The 18584-nt window shown below is 36.3% G+C and overlaps 1 protein-coding gene across 1 annotated transcript in view; it reads right to left on the reverse strand.

The window, feature by feature from the left end:
- Myh15 (myosin heavy chain 15) overlaps positions 1-18584 on the reverse strand; it is a 138908-nt gene that overhangs the window by 90888 nt on the left and 29436 nt on the right. Inside the window, exons 10-14 of the mRNA XM_028755586.1 lie at positions 16006-16109; positions 14394-14532; positions 10641-10759; positions 7040-7189; positions 5976-6146 (exon numbers count right to left, since the gene is read on the reverse strand). Of these exons, the coding sequence (XP_028611419.1) occupies positions 5976-6146; positions 7040-7189; positions 10641-10759; positions 14394-14532; positions 16006-16109 (683 nt within the window). The remainder of the gene's footprint in view (positions 1-5975; positions 6147-7039; positions 7190-10640; positions 10760-14393; positions 14533-16005; positions 16110-18584) is intronic.

Consider the following 18584-nt stretch of genomic DNA (forward strand, 5'->3'; position numbering starts at 1 on the left):
CCAACAAATTAACTTCCAAATAGGTTGGAAAGAAGTAATTATTTTCTATCTCATAACTTCTTCACTATTGTCTTAGGTTTTTTCTTGTAACTGTAATGAAAACTAAGATAGCAGCATCTTAGGAGGGCAGGGATTCCAGGTTCTAGTCCATCACTGTAGAGATGTTACAGCAGCATGAGCTCAAGACAGCTTTTGACATTATTCACAAAGTCAGGAAGGGGAGAGTATTGAGCACATGCTAGTTACCACTTGACTTGCGCTGCCCATTTCATATAACCAGGATTCCCTGCTCAGGGAATGGCTACACTCATAATTAAGATGGCTCTTTCCATATTAATTAACCTAATTAAGAGAATCCATCACAGACATTCTCAGAGGTTAATGTTAATCTAGATAATCTTTCACAGGTCTTCTTTGAGGTATCAAGTTGACAATAAATTATATTACACTTATATTTCACAGTAGATGGTTTGAATCAATTTCTATGACTCAGAATACCTCTACTGTGGTCTCTCTCTCTCTCTCTCTCTCTATCTCTCTCTCTCTCTCTCTCTTAAAAATTTTTCACAATCATTTTCTTCTTACTGGCATTTCTGCTGCTTCTGGTTCAAAACGTCTTGATTTCTCAGATATCATCCCACCATTCTTTTATAGCAGATTAAATATCAACTGTTTTCCTTTCTTTATTGACAGGCTCAGAACCCAACCTACTTCCATTGCTTAAAGTAAGAAACAAATTCATTAAAAGCCCTTCACTGTCTGTCTTTCCTTTTCCCCTAGGTATTTCTTTTTAATATTGGAGGCTCCAAGTAGGAACATGACATTTCCGAGGAGAACGTTCCAATCTCCATGTGTTTGTGCTTACCTGTTCTCACATGATCTCACTATTTATCTGTCTTAACTTGTAGAAATAACATCCATTCCTGAAGAGCTAGTCTAAATATTACCCCTTTCTTGTCTGGACTTTGTAGATCCCTATATGCACAGGCAACCTCTAATTTTCTAGTCACTCTGGACCTTTCTTTGTCTGTGTCTTTTAATATAGTTATCTGCACATTACTGTGTGATAATTTAGATCTGACACTGTTGTGTTCTTTGACATCTACAGAAAACCAGAAGGGGCTTAGGTAACATAATCATAAGTTCCTCTCCCACTGTACACCCTGGGTTAGGTCCCCTAGCAAATGACCTTCCATATGAGATGGATCAGGTATAGTGCCTGAGTTTCTATTCTTTCTTAGCAGAATAATTAGACACAACCATTCCATCCTCCGGCAGAAATTGAAGGTCACCCAATTGCCTAAGCCCCTGCTTTCTTTAGCCCCTACTTACTCACTCTGTTCTGCCAGTAGCCTTTATCTGACCTCAACTCTATTGGGTGTCAAATTCCTAAAAATATGAACAAAATATGAACACATGACAAGTAAGTTGTTGATCTACTCTGCTCAGTGTTAGAAGCCACATGTCCATCCATCCATATAACCTAGAAAGATTCATGCCTCAGCAACAGGGTGAAGATGCAAGCAATTGAATAATAGAACTATCTATGTAGTGAAAAATAGTCTGGTTTTAAGACTTATTTTCAATTATAAGAGAAATTTCTTGAGTAGAAAGACAATGCCTTCCAGGGTGATACACCTTATTACTCTTAGTTTAAATCCTCAGGAAATTTCTAGTGAGCAATTAATTGATGGCGAACATTAAACCCATGCTTCAATATGGAAAAGTTTGATTTCTGGAACCTAGGCTACTTGATTGGGAACAATAGTCAGACAAACTGTTAAAAAAAATTAAATGCATGAAGCTATAAATTAAAAATCTAGGTAAATGGATGGAATTAGAAAATATCATCCTGAGTGAGAGCAAGCCAATCACAAAAGAACACACATGGTATTCACTCACTGATTATTGGTTATTAGCCCAGAACCTTGAAATACCCAAGATTCAACTCACAGGCCACATGAAGCTCATGAAGAAGGAAGACCAAGTTGGGGTGCTGCAATCCTTCTTAGAAGGAGCAACAAAATACTCAAGGGAGCAAATATGGAGACAAAGTGAGGGACAGAAACTGAAGGAGGGGCCGTCTCAAGACCATTCCACCTGAGTATCCATCCCATGTGCAATCACCAAAGGTAGATGCTGATGTGGAAGTCAGGAAGTGCATGCTGATAAGAGCCTGATATAGATCTCTCCTCAGAGGTCTGCAAGAATCTGACATATTCAGAGGCATGTGTTCACAGCTAACCATTGAACTGATCATGGGGTTCCCAATAGAGGAGTTAGAGTGAAGACTCTAGGAGCTGAAAGGGTTTGTGGCACCATGAGGAGATCAACAATACCAACCAACCACAGCTCCCAGGGTCTAAACCACCAGCCTGGGAGCTCTTAGGGAGGGATCCATGGTCTCAGCTGTATATGTAAGGGTGGAGGGCCCTGCTGGGCATAGGTGACAGAAGAGATCCTTGGTCTCATGAAGGCTGGACGCCCCAGGGGGAGGGAATTTGAAGATGGTGAGGTGGGATTGGGGGGGGGGGATAGGGGTACATCTGCAGAGAAGCAGGAGGAGGAGTGAGGGGATAGGGAGTTCCTGGGTGGTTGAGGGATGGGATAAGGAGATAACATATGAAATGTAAATAAAATATCCAATAAAAAAATCTGCAGGTAAACAAGATACAACCGGATACCAATGTTAATTATTTCCTATTAAAATAGCAAAATTAGCATAACTAAAGAATTCCTCTTGGAGACTGCAATGTCTATTTAATTAACATCTGGGATGTTACCAGGGTTTAAAATATTTTAGAAAATTTTTGGAATATTTGCTGCCTAGTGATATGGAAAGTCATTATCTCACAATATATCATTATATAGAAGCAATCAAAACTTATTCCAAAAAAAAAATTAATCCGTCTCTAGCCATGGAGCTATTGAGATTGCTAGTATCTGGGAGAAAGAGAAAGAGGTTTCTCTGAGAGTGTAGCCACTGGTAGGTCAACTATATTCCAGCAGAAGAACATATGTACAAGAATAGCTTGGGAACACATAGTGTTCTTGAAGGATTAACAAGCAAAAGACAAATTTTAAAAGTTGTTTGGATAGGGAAGAACAGTGAATCTGGGTGAGTTAGGAGAGTGAGGAGTGTGATGGAAGCACATCCTCCAAGACTTTCAAAGAACTAATGGAAAAGTAAATAGGCAAAGGTAAGAAAAAATGTTAATTTGGATCAATTCAGGCATGTAAGGCTAATAATGTAATCCACTGTGTAACACACTCAGCATCTATTATGATGGTAAAAACTGAAGTGAATTTTCTCTTGAAGCCAATACAATTCTGAAACCTTATCCTAATCCCATGGGAGCATATTAGAACTTTTAAAGACATTCTGAAAGAGTAACATGCTCTCAAGTGCAAAATTTTGGATATTTGTCAAGAAATAAGAGGGATAATCTGTTTAACAAAGCATTATACATAACCATAAATATGTAATTGTATGATAATACTTTAGTAAGTAAATTAAGTTCTGAACTACCACATTTCAGTAATAAAACAGGTGTGAGTTAATCCTATAATAGGTTTGTTCACAGCATTTACATGAAAGAAGGTCACTGTGAACTTGGAGAAATAAAGTAACAACTAAGCTTGTGACTAACAATGTATGATAAATTCGGTACGAGACAAATATTTTTATAAACATAAAAACATGCAACTTTTGTGCTTGAAAGTTAAATTTTCAAGTCCAGCCAATTAGTTGACCAGTAATGCAAATCACAAGAAACTCAGATTTTAAAAGATTGAAAACTCATATCTTAAAAGATACCTTGAAGCACTTAAAATAATTGTAATATCATCAAATTATTTAATAAGCTAATATTGAGCAACACTCTCTGGACAGCATGGTTGTTTTGTGTTGTGATGGCAAACTTAATGCCTGGAAACCTTCTAGGAAGGGGAGGCCAGACAACAGTCACAAAAAAATAAGGAAATACTCATGCTGTGCAGGGAACTGACATAGGCTTCATCACAGTTTCAAAGGACTACAGTTCTGAGGTGGTCATAGACTACCCAGCTAATAGTGAAGCTTAGCTCCCATTGGCAAGGACAAAGAACGAGTCTGTCTGACTCCACGTTGTGTTGCATGACCCTTACTGCATTGACCTCATTATCTCAAGTTCATAGGTGAAAAACTGAAAGAGGTAGAGATGGGGGACCATGGTTTACTTGTCTCTGAAAGCATAGGGAAATAAATTGGGGAGAAAAAAAAATTCTTCTGCCTATAAACATGCAGCATATGTACAATACAACATATTTTGTATATATTGAAGTACTGTAATTACTTTGAATTTAAATTTTTCCATAAGTCATTCTCTATCAAGAACTAAGTTTTACCATTATATAAACAATTTTCTCTCCAAATCAATATACTAGATCTTCGCAAAATATTGTATATTACAGGAGAGAGCTTGCTTTTAATCTGGCATGAGTTCTTTGAAGTAGTTGAATACTTATCTTTGCTTTCTATCACCTAGTCAATATTTTTTCACATTTTATCAAACCAGTAGAAAATCAACAGGAAATTACATCAACATTGCTAGGATATAACTTGGAGGACTTGAGGCCAGAATAAATGAGGCAATAACCTCAGGTCAAATGAGAGTCAATGACATTGACCTACCATGGTCTGAACAATCTCTACATGCCTCCTTTCATTTGAAAATAGAGTCTTATTATCAGCAGTGTCAGCTGCTGACAGAAGTGACAGTTGCTAAAAATTAAGTCTTTCTTTCCCTTTGCCAGTCTGAAGCTCCTTTTTATCTCTAGTTAGAAAGCCAACACACATATGTGTACACACAAATACACATACCAACACACACATATACACACATACCAACACACATCAATACACAGAAATATACACACAAACACACACATAAACATACAAACCAACACAGACATAGAAACACACACACAACTCACCACAATATGATTAGTTTATTACTATTATTTTAACAAGTTTATAATGATATAAGGAGTCCACTTTTTTTTTATTCAATTTCATTTCCCACTGGGAAGTTCACTGACCAAAATAAATCAATGTGATGTTTGTTCCTTTTAAGAATAATAGAATTTGTTTTTATCTAAAATCTTATATTGTTTTCACAGTACATTGCATTTATTTAATTTCTGCATCCTTACTGACAGGATTGGTGACAATCAAAGGTTAGAGTATCTGAAGAACTTTCAGGAAGGCAAAGGCTTTAGCCTGCTTAGACTTGTCTCCAAATAGTACTGCAATTCCTGATAAAACCCAAAAAAGGCACAAGTTACTACTATGCGACAAGGCTTGTTCTTGTAGACAAAGATGCAGAAAAGAGACCATGAACCCTTCTACCAAACTCCATAGCATATGGCAGAGAGGGAGGCCTCATACAATGCAGAAACCATATACTACAGCTAATTTAACAAGCCAGGAAAACACTGTCATAAATTACTTAAAGTAACTGGTACTGGCCCAATTAAATGAACAAATAATATTTGCTTGGTATCAACTTTAATAATTTATATCAGCTGTTTACCTGCATGTTTTTCTTAAGCTTTCCCAAATATGGGTATGCTCATTGTTAATGAGGCAGGTGTTGCAGAGTTCACATTTTCAGCTCTGTCTTTTCCTTGAGGGAAACAGAGCTTGTCCATTTGACTTTAAACAAGGCCCCTTGCATTTTAACGGTGGAAGCCATGCATAAGGTATAAGTGTACAGACAGGCTGTGTTACACGTGATGGAGTATGGCAATTGACAGGAAAGTTTAGCTGTGATGTCATGGATCTTGAACACAAAAGCCACCAGGAGAAAATGGATAGAGCCTTCCAGACCCATTCCCCATCTTCTGACAGAGCCTCTTGCTGAGATGGATTAGCATGATAAGCTGATAGTTTGTAAATAAAAATCACAGGGAGGACAAATACATATATACTGTACCTTCTCAATGAGATCTATGCAGTCTTGCAAATCCAGACCATAGTCAATGGACACCCAGTCAAGGCCTTCTTTCCTGTATTCTTCTTGCTTCAGAATAAACAGTTGCTGATTGAAAAACTGTTGTAACTTTTCATTGGTAAAATTGATGCAGAGTTGCTCCAGACTATTGTACTATAAATAGGTAGGGAGGAGGGTTAAAAATTCCACTTGCAACAATACATGTTAACAAGAAAAAATCACAGTTGCCATCACATGAGGGCAAGAATTCTTAACCATTAAAAGTGCTCAGCTAAATTCCTATCTCCTTCGGATATATCTAAAAGCTAATGATTATTGCAGTAAAATAATGCTCAATTGAATTACGATTAAAAATTCATTAAAGACCTCTATTTACTTTGACTTAAATATGGATTAAGAAATTAGACAGTTAACACTAATTGTAATAATAATAAATGCTACTAATTGTAACTATTTGTAGCTATTCTCTAATCAAGATAGCCCTTAGAATTTAGGTATAAAGATTCTTTTTATTTGTAAATTTGGTTTTCTTTTGTAACTATATTCTAACTGAAATAGAATTATATCAGTTTTCCCCCTCCTTTTCCTCCCTCCAACCCTCCCCATGCACCCCCACTCTCAAGTTGATAGCCTCTATTTCTCTAATTATTATTGTTACACATATATGTATGTATGTGTTATACACATATGTATGTATGCACAAATGTATTATTACAACCTGCTGAGTCTGTTTTTGTTGCTTTTGTGTATATGGTCTCATGGCTAACCAACCATTCTATATGGACAAACTATAACAAGCTCATCCCTGGGAGAAACTAATTCTCCTTCTTTGAGCAGTCATTAGTTGCCTATAGTTATTGTCTAGGAATGAAACCCTGTGTGATATTCAACATATTCCTCTTTCCATATTTGCATGCCCATTGATATTAAGTATAAGTATTTATAGCATGCTTTGATTATGCTTTATTATGGTTACATTTCTCAAACTTGAATTTTCTAATGTCCTCAAAATATTCATTGATTATACACTTACCATGTATACTTACATCAAGTATTTCAAAACCAGTGATGTCAAGAATATCAATGAAGAAGTGGCTTTCCACCTTGGTATCCAAGACCTGGTTCATGCGTGCCACTAGCCACTTAAACATCCTTTCATATATTGACTTAGACAGTGCACCAACTGCATAGGTTACCTAGAAATCATATTTAAATATTTTTCTTCAAAACTTATAAAAATAAATCTTTGAAAATGGGGTGTGGAGAGATGGCCCAATGTTTTAAGGTTGCTTGCTACTCTTCCAGTACCCAGGCAGCTCATAACTGCTTGGAACTCCAGTTCCAGAGGATCCAGTTTCCTCTTCTAATCTCACATGCTCACCCCCACATACAGACTTGACACATAAACAATAAAAGCAAATCTTTAGCATGTTCCTGCAACAATGTTTGATTTAATCATGGGCATTGTGTATCTACAAACATGTGCTAGTCAAACCAGTATATGTTTATTAATCTTCTATAGTCTTAGAATTATGGTGAATATGAGGAGAAAAAGAAAGAAGAAAAGCAAGAATGGGTTGGAGAAATGAGAAGATTATTAAAAAGTTAACACGGTGCCTCCTTATCAAATGTGTAGATGAGAGAAATGATGTTCTTATTAACAATAAACTAAATATTTCAAAGTATGTTTTGATGGCATACTCTAGAACCTGGTTCTGAACATTGTGGTCTCAAGACCCGCTATCAGCATCATCTGGAGGAAATAATTTAAAAAAAACACAAAAAGATATCAGGACCCAGGTCTCCCCCCAAATGTATTGAATCTGAAGAGTAATACTATTCTCACATTCACTCTAGTCAGTTGCTAGAAAAACCTTTTATGCCATTTAATGAAGATTTTTCTACCCTTAATACCTAACCGTGTATCTTTTCCTCATGTCATGTCCTTAGGAAGAAGTCTGTTAATTTAGTTCAACCATGGTCCCCTTTCTATGAAGTCTTCTCTTAGAAATGTGCTTTCATTCACCCTCTTTCCCCATTCTTGATCTACAAATTCCTACTTGCCATGGCTGCATGCAGAGTTGAGTCCAAAGTCATGTTTCTGTTGCAACTTCTCTATTACAATAGTCTTAAATAAAATCTCCCTTATTATCAAATAAATATTGAGCTTTCTTTCTTTTAATGAACTGTGTCAAATAAAGTTTTTAAAGTGCTAATATTTAATATTAAACATCTATAATCCCTCGAACATGCTTGGCTACTGCTGATGCTGCTGGTTGATAAGATGAATGACTATTAGCAACTCACCTGCCTTCCCAGCAGTTCCATTCCAATACTGTTCTTGGAAACTCTAATTTTGACTTTCAACTCTTTATTATTTTCATTCTCTGTGGGCTCCTCACCTTTCTGGATCAAGAATGACCTCAGGGAAAAATCTTCCTGGCACAGATTTTTCTGTCATAGTGAGGCTAAGAAAATTCTCCTTTGCTGTCCCCAAGACAATGAGGTAGGTTTTTTTTTAATTTTGAAAAATAACATACTAGCTTTCTTAACCAGTTCTACTAGAGTAAAACCTGGAGTTGCAAATTAATCCCCTGTAGTACATTATTTTAAGAGGTGGATATTTAATTACAGTCTTCATACAGGTTCATTGGTTGTATAAGAAAAAAGACCCTAATCTATAGTCACTGCATGTTACACGTTCATGTTATGGTGGATGTAGAAGAAACAATGACACTGAGAAACATGTCTAAGCCTAATGCTAGGAAGTAGCGTAAATACTTCTGGAATCAACTTCCACCCAAGTTAATTATTTTAACATTTATAAAGAACCTGCCAGTTTACAGAGCACTATGCTAAATGCTGAACATAATCCATGGCCTTACAGGTCACCAAGGTTATGTTAAATGTTTCCTCAAACAAAATGTCATAAAATATTCCTGATCCACTTACTTCTGAGTAGCATAAGACTAGAAAAAGGAAAAGATAAACATCTCTCTCTCTCTCTCTCTCTCTCTCTCTCTCTCTCTCTGCCTCTATCTCTCTGTCTCTCTGCCTCTATCTCTCTGTCTCTGTCTCTCTCTGCCTCTCTCTGTCTCTCTCTCTCTCTCTCTCTGTGTGTGTGTGTGTGTGTGTGTGCACACGCACATTGGCATTGATAATTAAATCTATGCTAGGCAAGTATTCTACTACAGAGGTATATCTCCAGATGCATAAATTAAACAGTTACAAAACCATCATTTTCACGATTACACTTAAGTTTTAAAAAAGTATTCGTAGTTTAAAGTAGATGAGACATTTTCCTTACCCCTTACTCTGCCACTGTCTTAATTTTCTCAGTGAGGCAGAAGGTAATTCCATGATGTTCAAGCCTGCTATAACCTTCATATACCCAGTCTATCAACAATATATAATGGATTTTTGTTATTATTTTTGTATTTTACTTTTTGGGGTGGGGGGGATAGCCCCAAACTAATTCATCCTAAGATGATCTTGAATTCTGATTCCCAATCCCCTGCCACCTGAGTGACTACTAACTGTCACCAATGTCTAATATTAGGGTATATATATGTGTGGTGTTCATGTGTGTAAATGTATGTGTGAATGTGTGTGAGTGTATATATGTATGTGCATGTATATATGTGTATGTGTGTGCATGTATGTGTGTGAGAGTGTGTATGCATGTGTGTATATGTGTGTGTATGTGTGTATACATGTGTGTGTATGTGTATTGCATCGATATATGAGTGTTTGGGTGACAGAGATGAGGTCATGACTTCACTGTACCGTTTCTCTTTCTAGAATAACCACATTTATCACCTCTCCTATAGTGAGGAAACAATCTGACAAATTCTCATCATTGGATATGAATGAAAGTACTAACACCACTGCCTAAAGTTGATGTAGGAGAAATTTCCTTCACAAATGCCTTTTTATCCTGTTCACAACTACACAGGCTATGGGTCTAAAGTAACATAAGAATGCAATGCAAAAATTTCTTATGATAGGTACTAAGCATCATTTGGGTAAGAAAATAAAATTTTGTTACCACTGAGATTTTGGTGTATATGCATTTCTACAGCATGGCCTGTACCATACTGACTAACATATAAAACAGACATAAATTATTCTTAAATGTGCTGGTATACTTAAACTCTCTCAGCACTCAGCAGCCCTGGACATATTTACTGCATAAGGAAAAGCCTAAAGTCAGGAAAAGCCATTCTCAGAACATTTGCCATTTATACAAAACTAAATCAGCATAGACTTCTGTCTTTCATGTATGTTCTCAATTTCTTGTTCCTTCCAACACTATCTTCAACATACATACTGAAACCTCTTCTCCACTAATGTAACCACATGTCAATTACACTAAGAAAGTGAAAATGTAGAAGTGTTACAGCTCCAAGATGATTCACATATTCTACAGTTCTGAAAGTTTCTTAGTTGGACAACCAAGATATAAATAACAAGTAAAGTGTTACATAAAGGAGAAGTGTAAAAATATTCAGCATGAAGTAGCCCTTTTTGCTACCTTCACAGAAACTCTTATTGCTAACATTGTCAGTTGTTGAAAATATGTAAATATGATATGTGTAAAATAATTACATGGTCACACAATCACAATGCCCTCAAATGTTACCTTACCTGTTGTAGGTTTTGACTTCTGGTAACATATTCATTACCAATTTTGACTCTAGGATATATCAGACCTTTTAACAACTCAGAAGTGCTAATGCCTATGAGGAAAGCCGCTTTGTCAGCATCTGGTCACAAAAGAGAGGAAAGATATCAGTAAGGGATTGAAGAAAAGGGTAGCGAAGAGGCAAAGAATAAAATTTCTACACTGTTGAAATCATTCTATTGTAGCCAAATACACTGCTCATAAGACAGAAGTCCATTTAGATCAACGTAAAAATACTGATTGCAGCTTTGAAATAAATAAGTGAATGCTAAATGAAAGAATCTACTACTTGCAGATACATGTCGAACCACACTGAAGCAACATTTAAAGATCCCTCAGAATGGCTCTTGTTGAAAAGAAGTAACAGACGTTGGTGAAAAGATACATGTGTGGCATGGGCTTTGCAGAAAATAGTCTGACACTGTTTTAGAGGTTAAACAGAGAGTCACTGTAGTACCCAACAATTTTTCTCTTGCACATATACCTAAGAGAAATGAAGATATTTATTATAAAAATTACACAGCATTTCTAGTAATATTATTATAGTGGTCAAATGTAGAAAATGCACATCAACTGATGCAAACAAACAAGATATGATATGTTTATATACTAGAGATGAATGAAAGAGAAATGAAGGCTGATATAGTCTATGACAGGGCTTCATTTATGAGGACTTGAGGAAGATGATTAGGAGTTGTAGGAACTACCACAGAAAATGGTGAAATTGTTTTTATAATTACTACAAATACTATGCTCATAGATGTTTTTAATAAAGATCAGATGGACATTTACTTATAGAATTATAAATCTTTTTGTTGAAGAGCTTTAAGAATTTAATACAAGTAAAATAATTTATATTTAGGTGTGTGTTATGGCTGTATTTTTCTTTTTTGCTCTTTACTATTCTCTCTCCACACACATCCAGAAAGCAGAGTGCATATGTGTTGTATAATATAAACATATGAGATAAATCCAAGGTACATCTTGGAATACTCAGTGCTCTCTGAAGTGATTAAGAAGTAACCCTAGAATAATGCATGTTGTTTTGTCTTTACCTTTTAAGGTAAGATGGCATACTGAGAACTTGAATTAACTTTGTAGATAAAATTCGATTCAATTTAGGATCTGCTCTTAAAACTAAAGAAAACATGCACAAAGTCTATTTTAATATAGAAAGTATTTTTTTAGTCCTAAAGCAAGTACAGGTAGGGAAGATGAAGACATTTTGAGAGAACAAGAAAATGTGTCACCAGAAAAAAATGGATAGGATTAGTTATTTGAAATATTATTTCTGGCTTATTAGTAAATATGTCTGGCTTCTGTAATAAGAACAACTCTTCAACATATGAATATGTCATAATAAAACCTAGAAACTTATACAATTAACATATGCTAATAAATAAAGATGTTTAAAACAAAACAAAGCCTTTCTCTTACTAACCTTAGTGGGACACAGCTGTAGTCCCAGTTACTTAGAAGGATCAAACAGGGGGACACTTGAGCCATGAAATTTAACCAATTACATGGTTAGAGCTCAGTCTCAGAAACTAATAACAGAGCAACAATAACAACCCCCTAGTGTCAAAGAATGAAAAAAAGCAACAGAGCAAAATAAGTTGACATAAAAGCCTATGTGCTACAACATATGAAGATTACAGATCTTCATATCATTATCCCTGTTTCATCTACATCTGTGTTCGAAGCTGTCATTTCTGAAGGGACCACATGACTAGTGTATCTACACCAAACCCATCCATATTGTCATACACCTTATTCTTTCCTTCAGTTGTAATTTCACTGAATTATCACCTGATACATATTTGTTTGACCTGTATCTCGCAGAGCCATGATGATATCTTGTTCACACATGTAATTCTAAAGAATAAAAATATTCCTACTGCTGGGTTAAATAATAAAAGGACACCCAGCACAGTCACACAAACTGAGAAAAGGGCCTTAACAGACGTTAATTTCAAACACACACACAATGATGCTCTACACCACTAGTCAGGAGGAAAAGTCAGATCAAAATAGTAATGTGACACCACTTTATTTCCATCAGAATAGTTATTGTAAAATTAAAAACAAGATAAGTGCTGGCACAGATTTGAATGAGAGCCTTTGTGTATTGTGTGTGGCACTATAAGACAAAGCCACTGAGGAAACAATGTGGCTGCTCCTCAAAGGCACAGCATAAAGTTAGCGTTCAATCTAGAAATTCCACTTACAGATAGATACACAAAAGAATTAAATAAATGGAATAAAATTGATACTCTAACACTCTTTCAGAACAGCCAAATAGTGGAAGCAACCTGGATTTGCATCAGTTGATGAGTGGATAAAGAAAACAATATTAATACATATAACAGAATATTAATTAATGTTTAAAAGAAATGAAATCCTGATACATACTACAATACACATCAACCTTGAAGGTAGGGTGCTTATTGAAATAAACCAGATACAAACCAGATAAAGATGTTATGTGGTTCTACTTACATAAAGTACCTAGACTAGTCAAGCTCATAGAGATAGAAATCATAACTATGGTTTTCAGTGGCTGAAGATAAAGAAAACAGGAAGCTAAACATGATATAATTTTTAATGAGACAGAAAACAATAATGTGAATATACTTAAGTTCAGAGAGATGCACAGATGTGACTGGCATGATCAATTTTGTTATGTAAATATCACAATTAAAATTTAAAACTAAACCTACTCTTCTTTGGAAGTGTTAGATACAGCTTCTCTTTTACATGGAATTTTAAAATTCAATGTAATCGTTGCAACATTGTACTTTCTTTTTTCATAATTGTGATATTTTGTTTCCATATCAATCTAGAGAGACAACTGATTGTAATATGTTTTCTTATCAATTAAGTAGATAGTTTTTCATGGAATTTTTATTTACTGTTTGGAGTTATCATACATGTATATATTTTAATCCATCTCCCTCCAAGTCCACTGAAACTCAACAACCTTTTAAAATTATTATTATTATTATCTTCATCATCATCATCATCAAAATATACCCCCTGAGACCACTTGGTGCCACATCACCAAAGAAAAGTGAGTCTCCCTCATCAATTGTCTACTGCCAATGGCCCGCACTAAGGGCAGGGTGCTCAAGAGGCCCTTTCTCACTCATGCTGGAATTCTATTCATTTTATTGGGAGACAGGAGGAGTACTTGAAGCATTGTAGTTTTGATAGGATATAGTCAGTTTGAATTTGGAACTCTAGAAGTCTTTGGTCAGACCATGCCACCACCACCCCTTATACAAGTCAATAAATTTTATGACAATTTGCTCCATCCTTTTTCTTAATAGTCCATGAGCTAAAAGTATATTCCATAAATGCTCAAAATAAATCTACTAACATTACCAGTAATTAGTGGAGAAAAGCTTCTTGTGCTGTGAAAGGAAGATACTATAGAATAATGACAGATAAAACTTTTTAGCAACAATAATAGAGGGCTTGGTGTAGAGGGCGTGCCTAATAGGGATGAAGCCCTAAATTCAACCCTGGCAGTACCACACGAAAAAAAAAAATCAAATAAGTAACAATAATTAAAGAAAATGGTATTGATTATTTTCAAAATTTTCTAAAACCAATAAATGAATAAAAAAGAGATCAAATGAATGCAAATAAAATAAGGTAATCTTGGAAGACAGGATTTGAACAGAATTATGAGCTGTGTGTTGGTAAGGTCTTACGTTCTGTGCCATCAGCCTCCAGCTGCTCTTCTCTGGGATTCTGTCTAAACTTCATGTTTCCAAAGTGCATGATGGCTCCAACGAGCTTATAGCACCCGAACTTCTCATCAGGAAGAAATCCCAAGACGTCTATGGCTTTCTGTGAGAAGAGAAACAGATGGCTGGCTGGGCCTCCCCTTGCCTGATGGCTCCAGTAGGCACCTCACCCTGCCATGTGTCACACAACCTTGCACTAGACTGTGGGCTGCAGGAATGAGAGGCATAACACCACAGGCCCAGACACAGCTGGGCTCAAAGCATACAAATACGCTTTGTTGGCACTTAGCTACCAGGAATCTGCTCAGTCCTTTAGAAGGGAGTTAGGAAAGCTTAGAACTTGGTTTATATAGTGTCCAGTAGCTTCAGCAGTTTCCGTCAACACCCTGCTCTTCTCTTCTCTTTTCCAGCAACAAGTCACTAAGTGGCTACAGGAGGTTCATTGTTTTGTCTTTCATGGTTAAGGAAGCTATCACTGATTCTGCTGGGTGGCTGGCCCCACATTTCAACTGCTTTTGTTCCAGAGCCTGTTCATTTTAGAAATTGGTGAAAGGTGTTAAGAAAAGCACATTATCTTGTGACGGTTAAGGGGAGCCCCATTTGGTGCTAAGCAGCCATTTCAGTAACTCTTTGTCGCTGACCTAGTTTCCTAAAATGATTAACTTGGCAGCCCTGACTCCTCACCCTCTCCTCAGAATTGTTTGACTGCTGTGAAGTGATTAAGCACTGCTCTGGCTCATGTAAATTTGCTTATCTCTGTGTACTGGAGGAGTGAGACTGTTCCTCACAGAGCTGCAGAAATGAAGTTATTTTGACCTTTGGCTTTAAAAGCCCAGACCTCAATCCCAAATCCAACAACGGGAACTGAGAACAGACTCAGAAAAAATAATATTCAGCTAATTACAACTGGATAGAATTCAGATGGTCTCTAGGAGTTTTCTAACCCCATAACAACAGCACTCTATCACTGCATCCTAAAAAGACACTGCATGTAGCCCCAGAAGAATGTAGTTATTGTAGTAACTAATTTAGAATGCATACGAAGACAGGGTAGAAGAGTCTATATTCAATATTCTTTTTTAATAACTTCATTTATATAAATGTAAGACTGAATGAATATAATACATAAAAGACTCTCTAAGATATTGACAGGATAAATCTTGTTTGGAAGAATGGTTCAATAAACAATGGAACAAAAGCCTGACCAAAAAAAAATATTGAGTTTTTATCTAAAATGAAATTGAAAAGTCAAACTCTATAGACCACATGGTTGTACAGTGTAATTATAAATAAATATCAATACCAAAGCAACTCTATGTAGATAAGGCAGAATTTAAACTTTAGAGTAAAAAAAAGTTTACTATTAAGGTGAAATTTGTCAACATTTCTTTAGCTTTAATAAAGCCACTTTACTGAAAATAAGTGATTCCCCTGTTAGTAAACTTTGGAGAGAAGCAACCTGCACCTCCAAGAGGAGCAAGGCCAGGTCTTCAGACCTGAAGATGGCATGGTATGGTGTTAGTTTCATTTCTCACTGTCTTTACCAGACTTAACCTCTACAGCTACCATGTCTTACTTCTGTGGCCAGAAATTCCTTAGCATCATCCTGGTTCTCCACCGCAACCACTCCACAGGAGCAAACATGAAAGTCAGAGGGATTTGTGGACACCAGAAGCATATCTATAATGGAAACATGTTGGTTAAACAGCTTAGAGAAATATGCAATGCCTGAGGAAGCAATTGACCAAAATCCAGGTTACTCTTATAGTTTATGAGATACTTGTAAAGATGCCAAAATCAATTCTATATTCTAGATGCAAATCTCTGTCATCAATAATTTGCCCTTTGTTAACTAGGCAGTCATGTATTAATGCCTCCCAAGAGATCACCAAGTTGACCAAATCCAAAAGCAGATTCAATTGCAGCAGCACAAAATGGTGGTGGTTGGCAGGGAAAAGTAGATAAAGTGTCATTACAGGCCCTTGGCCTAGATTCATGAGAGATGTTTGGGAGATAAAAACTTTCTGTAAAATTGTAAGTACAATAGACCCGATGTTCACAGCTAGGGAACAACCAAGTCTGAGATCAGCAACCAGGAAGCATTAGCTATGTAGTCCTGTTACTTCATATGATCACTTACAAGACACTTTGTTCAAGGGATCCACAAATCAGACAAATTGCAACCATTGTACCACTGGTGGGTTATAGTTTCTGACATGATTCATTTCATTGGGAAACATGATGCAGGACAACGCTGAGACAGCTGTCAACAAAGATATCAACTGACTTGATAGAATACTGCCTAACACTTGATCCCAGTTCCTTTGGTTATTTGTTTGTTTGTTTGTTTGTTTGTTTAATCTGGTCTTGTCTTTCTGTTTATTACCCATTGAAGTGAAGATTTTCTTTGTGGAAATACAAATCTCAGGGACAACAAAACTGGCTTACAGGAATGCTCATAAACAGCTCTATTTGTAAGCATGCCAAATGTTGAATGTGACAATAAAACTATTGTTTATCCATAGAATAAGTTATTATTCATCAAATAAAGAAATAAACTAAAACATTAAAGAATCAAAACATTCAGCCAGACCAAAGAAGAATACATCATATGATGTTGTGAATTATAAAATTATAGAAAGTGCAACCTAATTGTCATGTTTATATATGGATGAGGGTAGAAGGGTTCCAACAATAAAAAAAGGGAAGGAAAGAGGAATTGGAAAAGACCCTGGGGAACTCTTCAATGGATGTATGGGGTGCATGTGGTAATAGCTTCTTACACATATATGTATATTATATACATAATATATATGTACATATATCAATATCATTTGTGTATTTCAAACATGCAGCTAACTTTAGGTCCATGATTCTCCTTTAAAGCTACTTTTGTTAAGAGCTGAGACTTTTATAGCTGAGCCACCTCTCCAGTGCTCATTGTACCAGCCACTGCAGCCCATGTAGATTCAGTGTAAGGTAGGAAGGAAGAGAACCTACCCAGAAGCACAAGCCCTAGAAAAACCTGGTGGGTAGTTGCAACTTGAGTGGCCCAAGAAGAAAACTGATTACCTCTGAGCTATTTTACAAAGATTTAAAAATCAAGTGAAGCATACATACCTTGCATTGAATCTATACAATCTGTAGTACCAGGTAGAACCTTCACTTTCATGTTTCCAGGACTCCTCAACCCCTTCCACCCTTTCTCAGGACTGAGCTCTAAAATTACTGCATAATAAGGTGTCTTCTGAATAACTAGATTATCAAAAACCCTGCCTCCTGTCCTCCAAGAGACTATACTAGGACACTACATATGGGACTCTCCTTTTCCTCCCCAGGGTCCCCAAAGTTCCACTCGCCTTTATGAGAAATGAATAGACTATTCAGGTGGCACAAATGCTATCTAAGGCTACAACCCAGTTTCAACCTAGGCTCTGCCTTCTCCTATCTGAGACTCTCTTGAGGCACCCGTACCATACTTCAGGCTAGAGAATTCAGGAGGAGAATTATTCCTCTCAGCCCTCCCCCACACACCATGCTCCCAAGCTGCCCAGATTGTTCATCTTCAGGACATTCTCCAGTGGCTACTACCACCCTGAAAGAGACCCACTACCACAGGCTCTACCCCTCAGTACTAGCCTAAACCTGCTGCTCTACCAGGGGACTTCACCTTGATGGATGAAAAAACTCATCAAAAAATATACCTAATAATAATCTAACCCATTGTAAAAATACAGAAATGATAATTTCTTAAAAATCTATGTGTCACTTCCCCAAACTATCAACACAGTAATAGTTGTCCTTAATGAGAGCAACTTTAACAAACTTAAGGCACAAAATTCAAATGAACTTTCAAAAAGTTTAAAGAATTCAAAGATAAAATCAACAAATACCTGAACAAATTTAAAGTGGACATGAATAAACTCCTGATTAGAGTTCAAGAAAATACAAGAGACAGAAATACTAAAGATACTGAAGAAAATCCAAACTGAACTTGGAAATAAAAGTATCCAGAAGTCTAGAAAATCTCAGTGGAAGTACCATTAACAGAATAGATGACTTAGAAGTTAAAATATCAGCGCTTAAAAGCAAGGTAGAGAAATTGGATCATTCAATCAAGGGAAATGATAAGGTTTTTAAAATGCATAAGTGGAA

The sequence above is a fragment of the Grammomys surdaster genome, unplaced genomic scaffold (genome assembly GCF_004785775.1).
Source record: "Grammomys surdaster isolate TR1022 unplaced genomic scaffold, NIH_TR_1.0 126066, whole genome shotgun sequence".
In the NCBI taxonomy this organism is placed as follows: Eukaryota; Metazoa; Chordata; class Mammalia; order Rodentia; family Muridae; genus Grammomys; species Grammomys surdaster.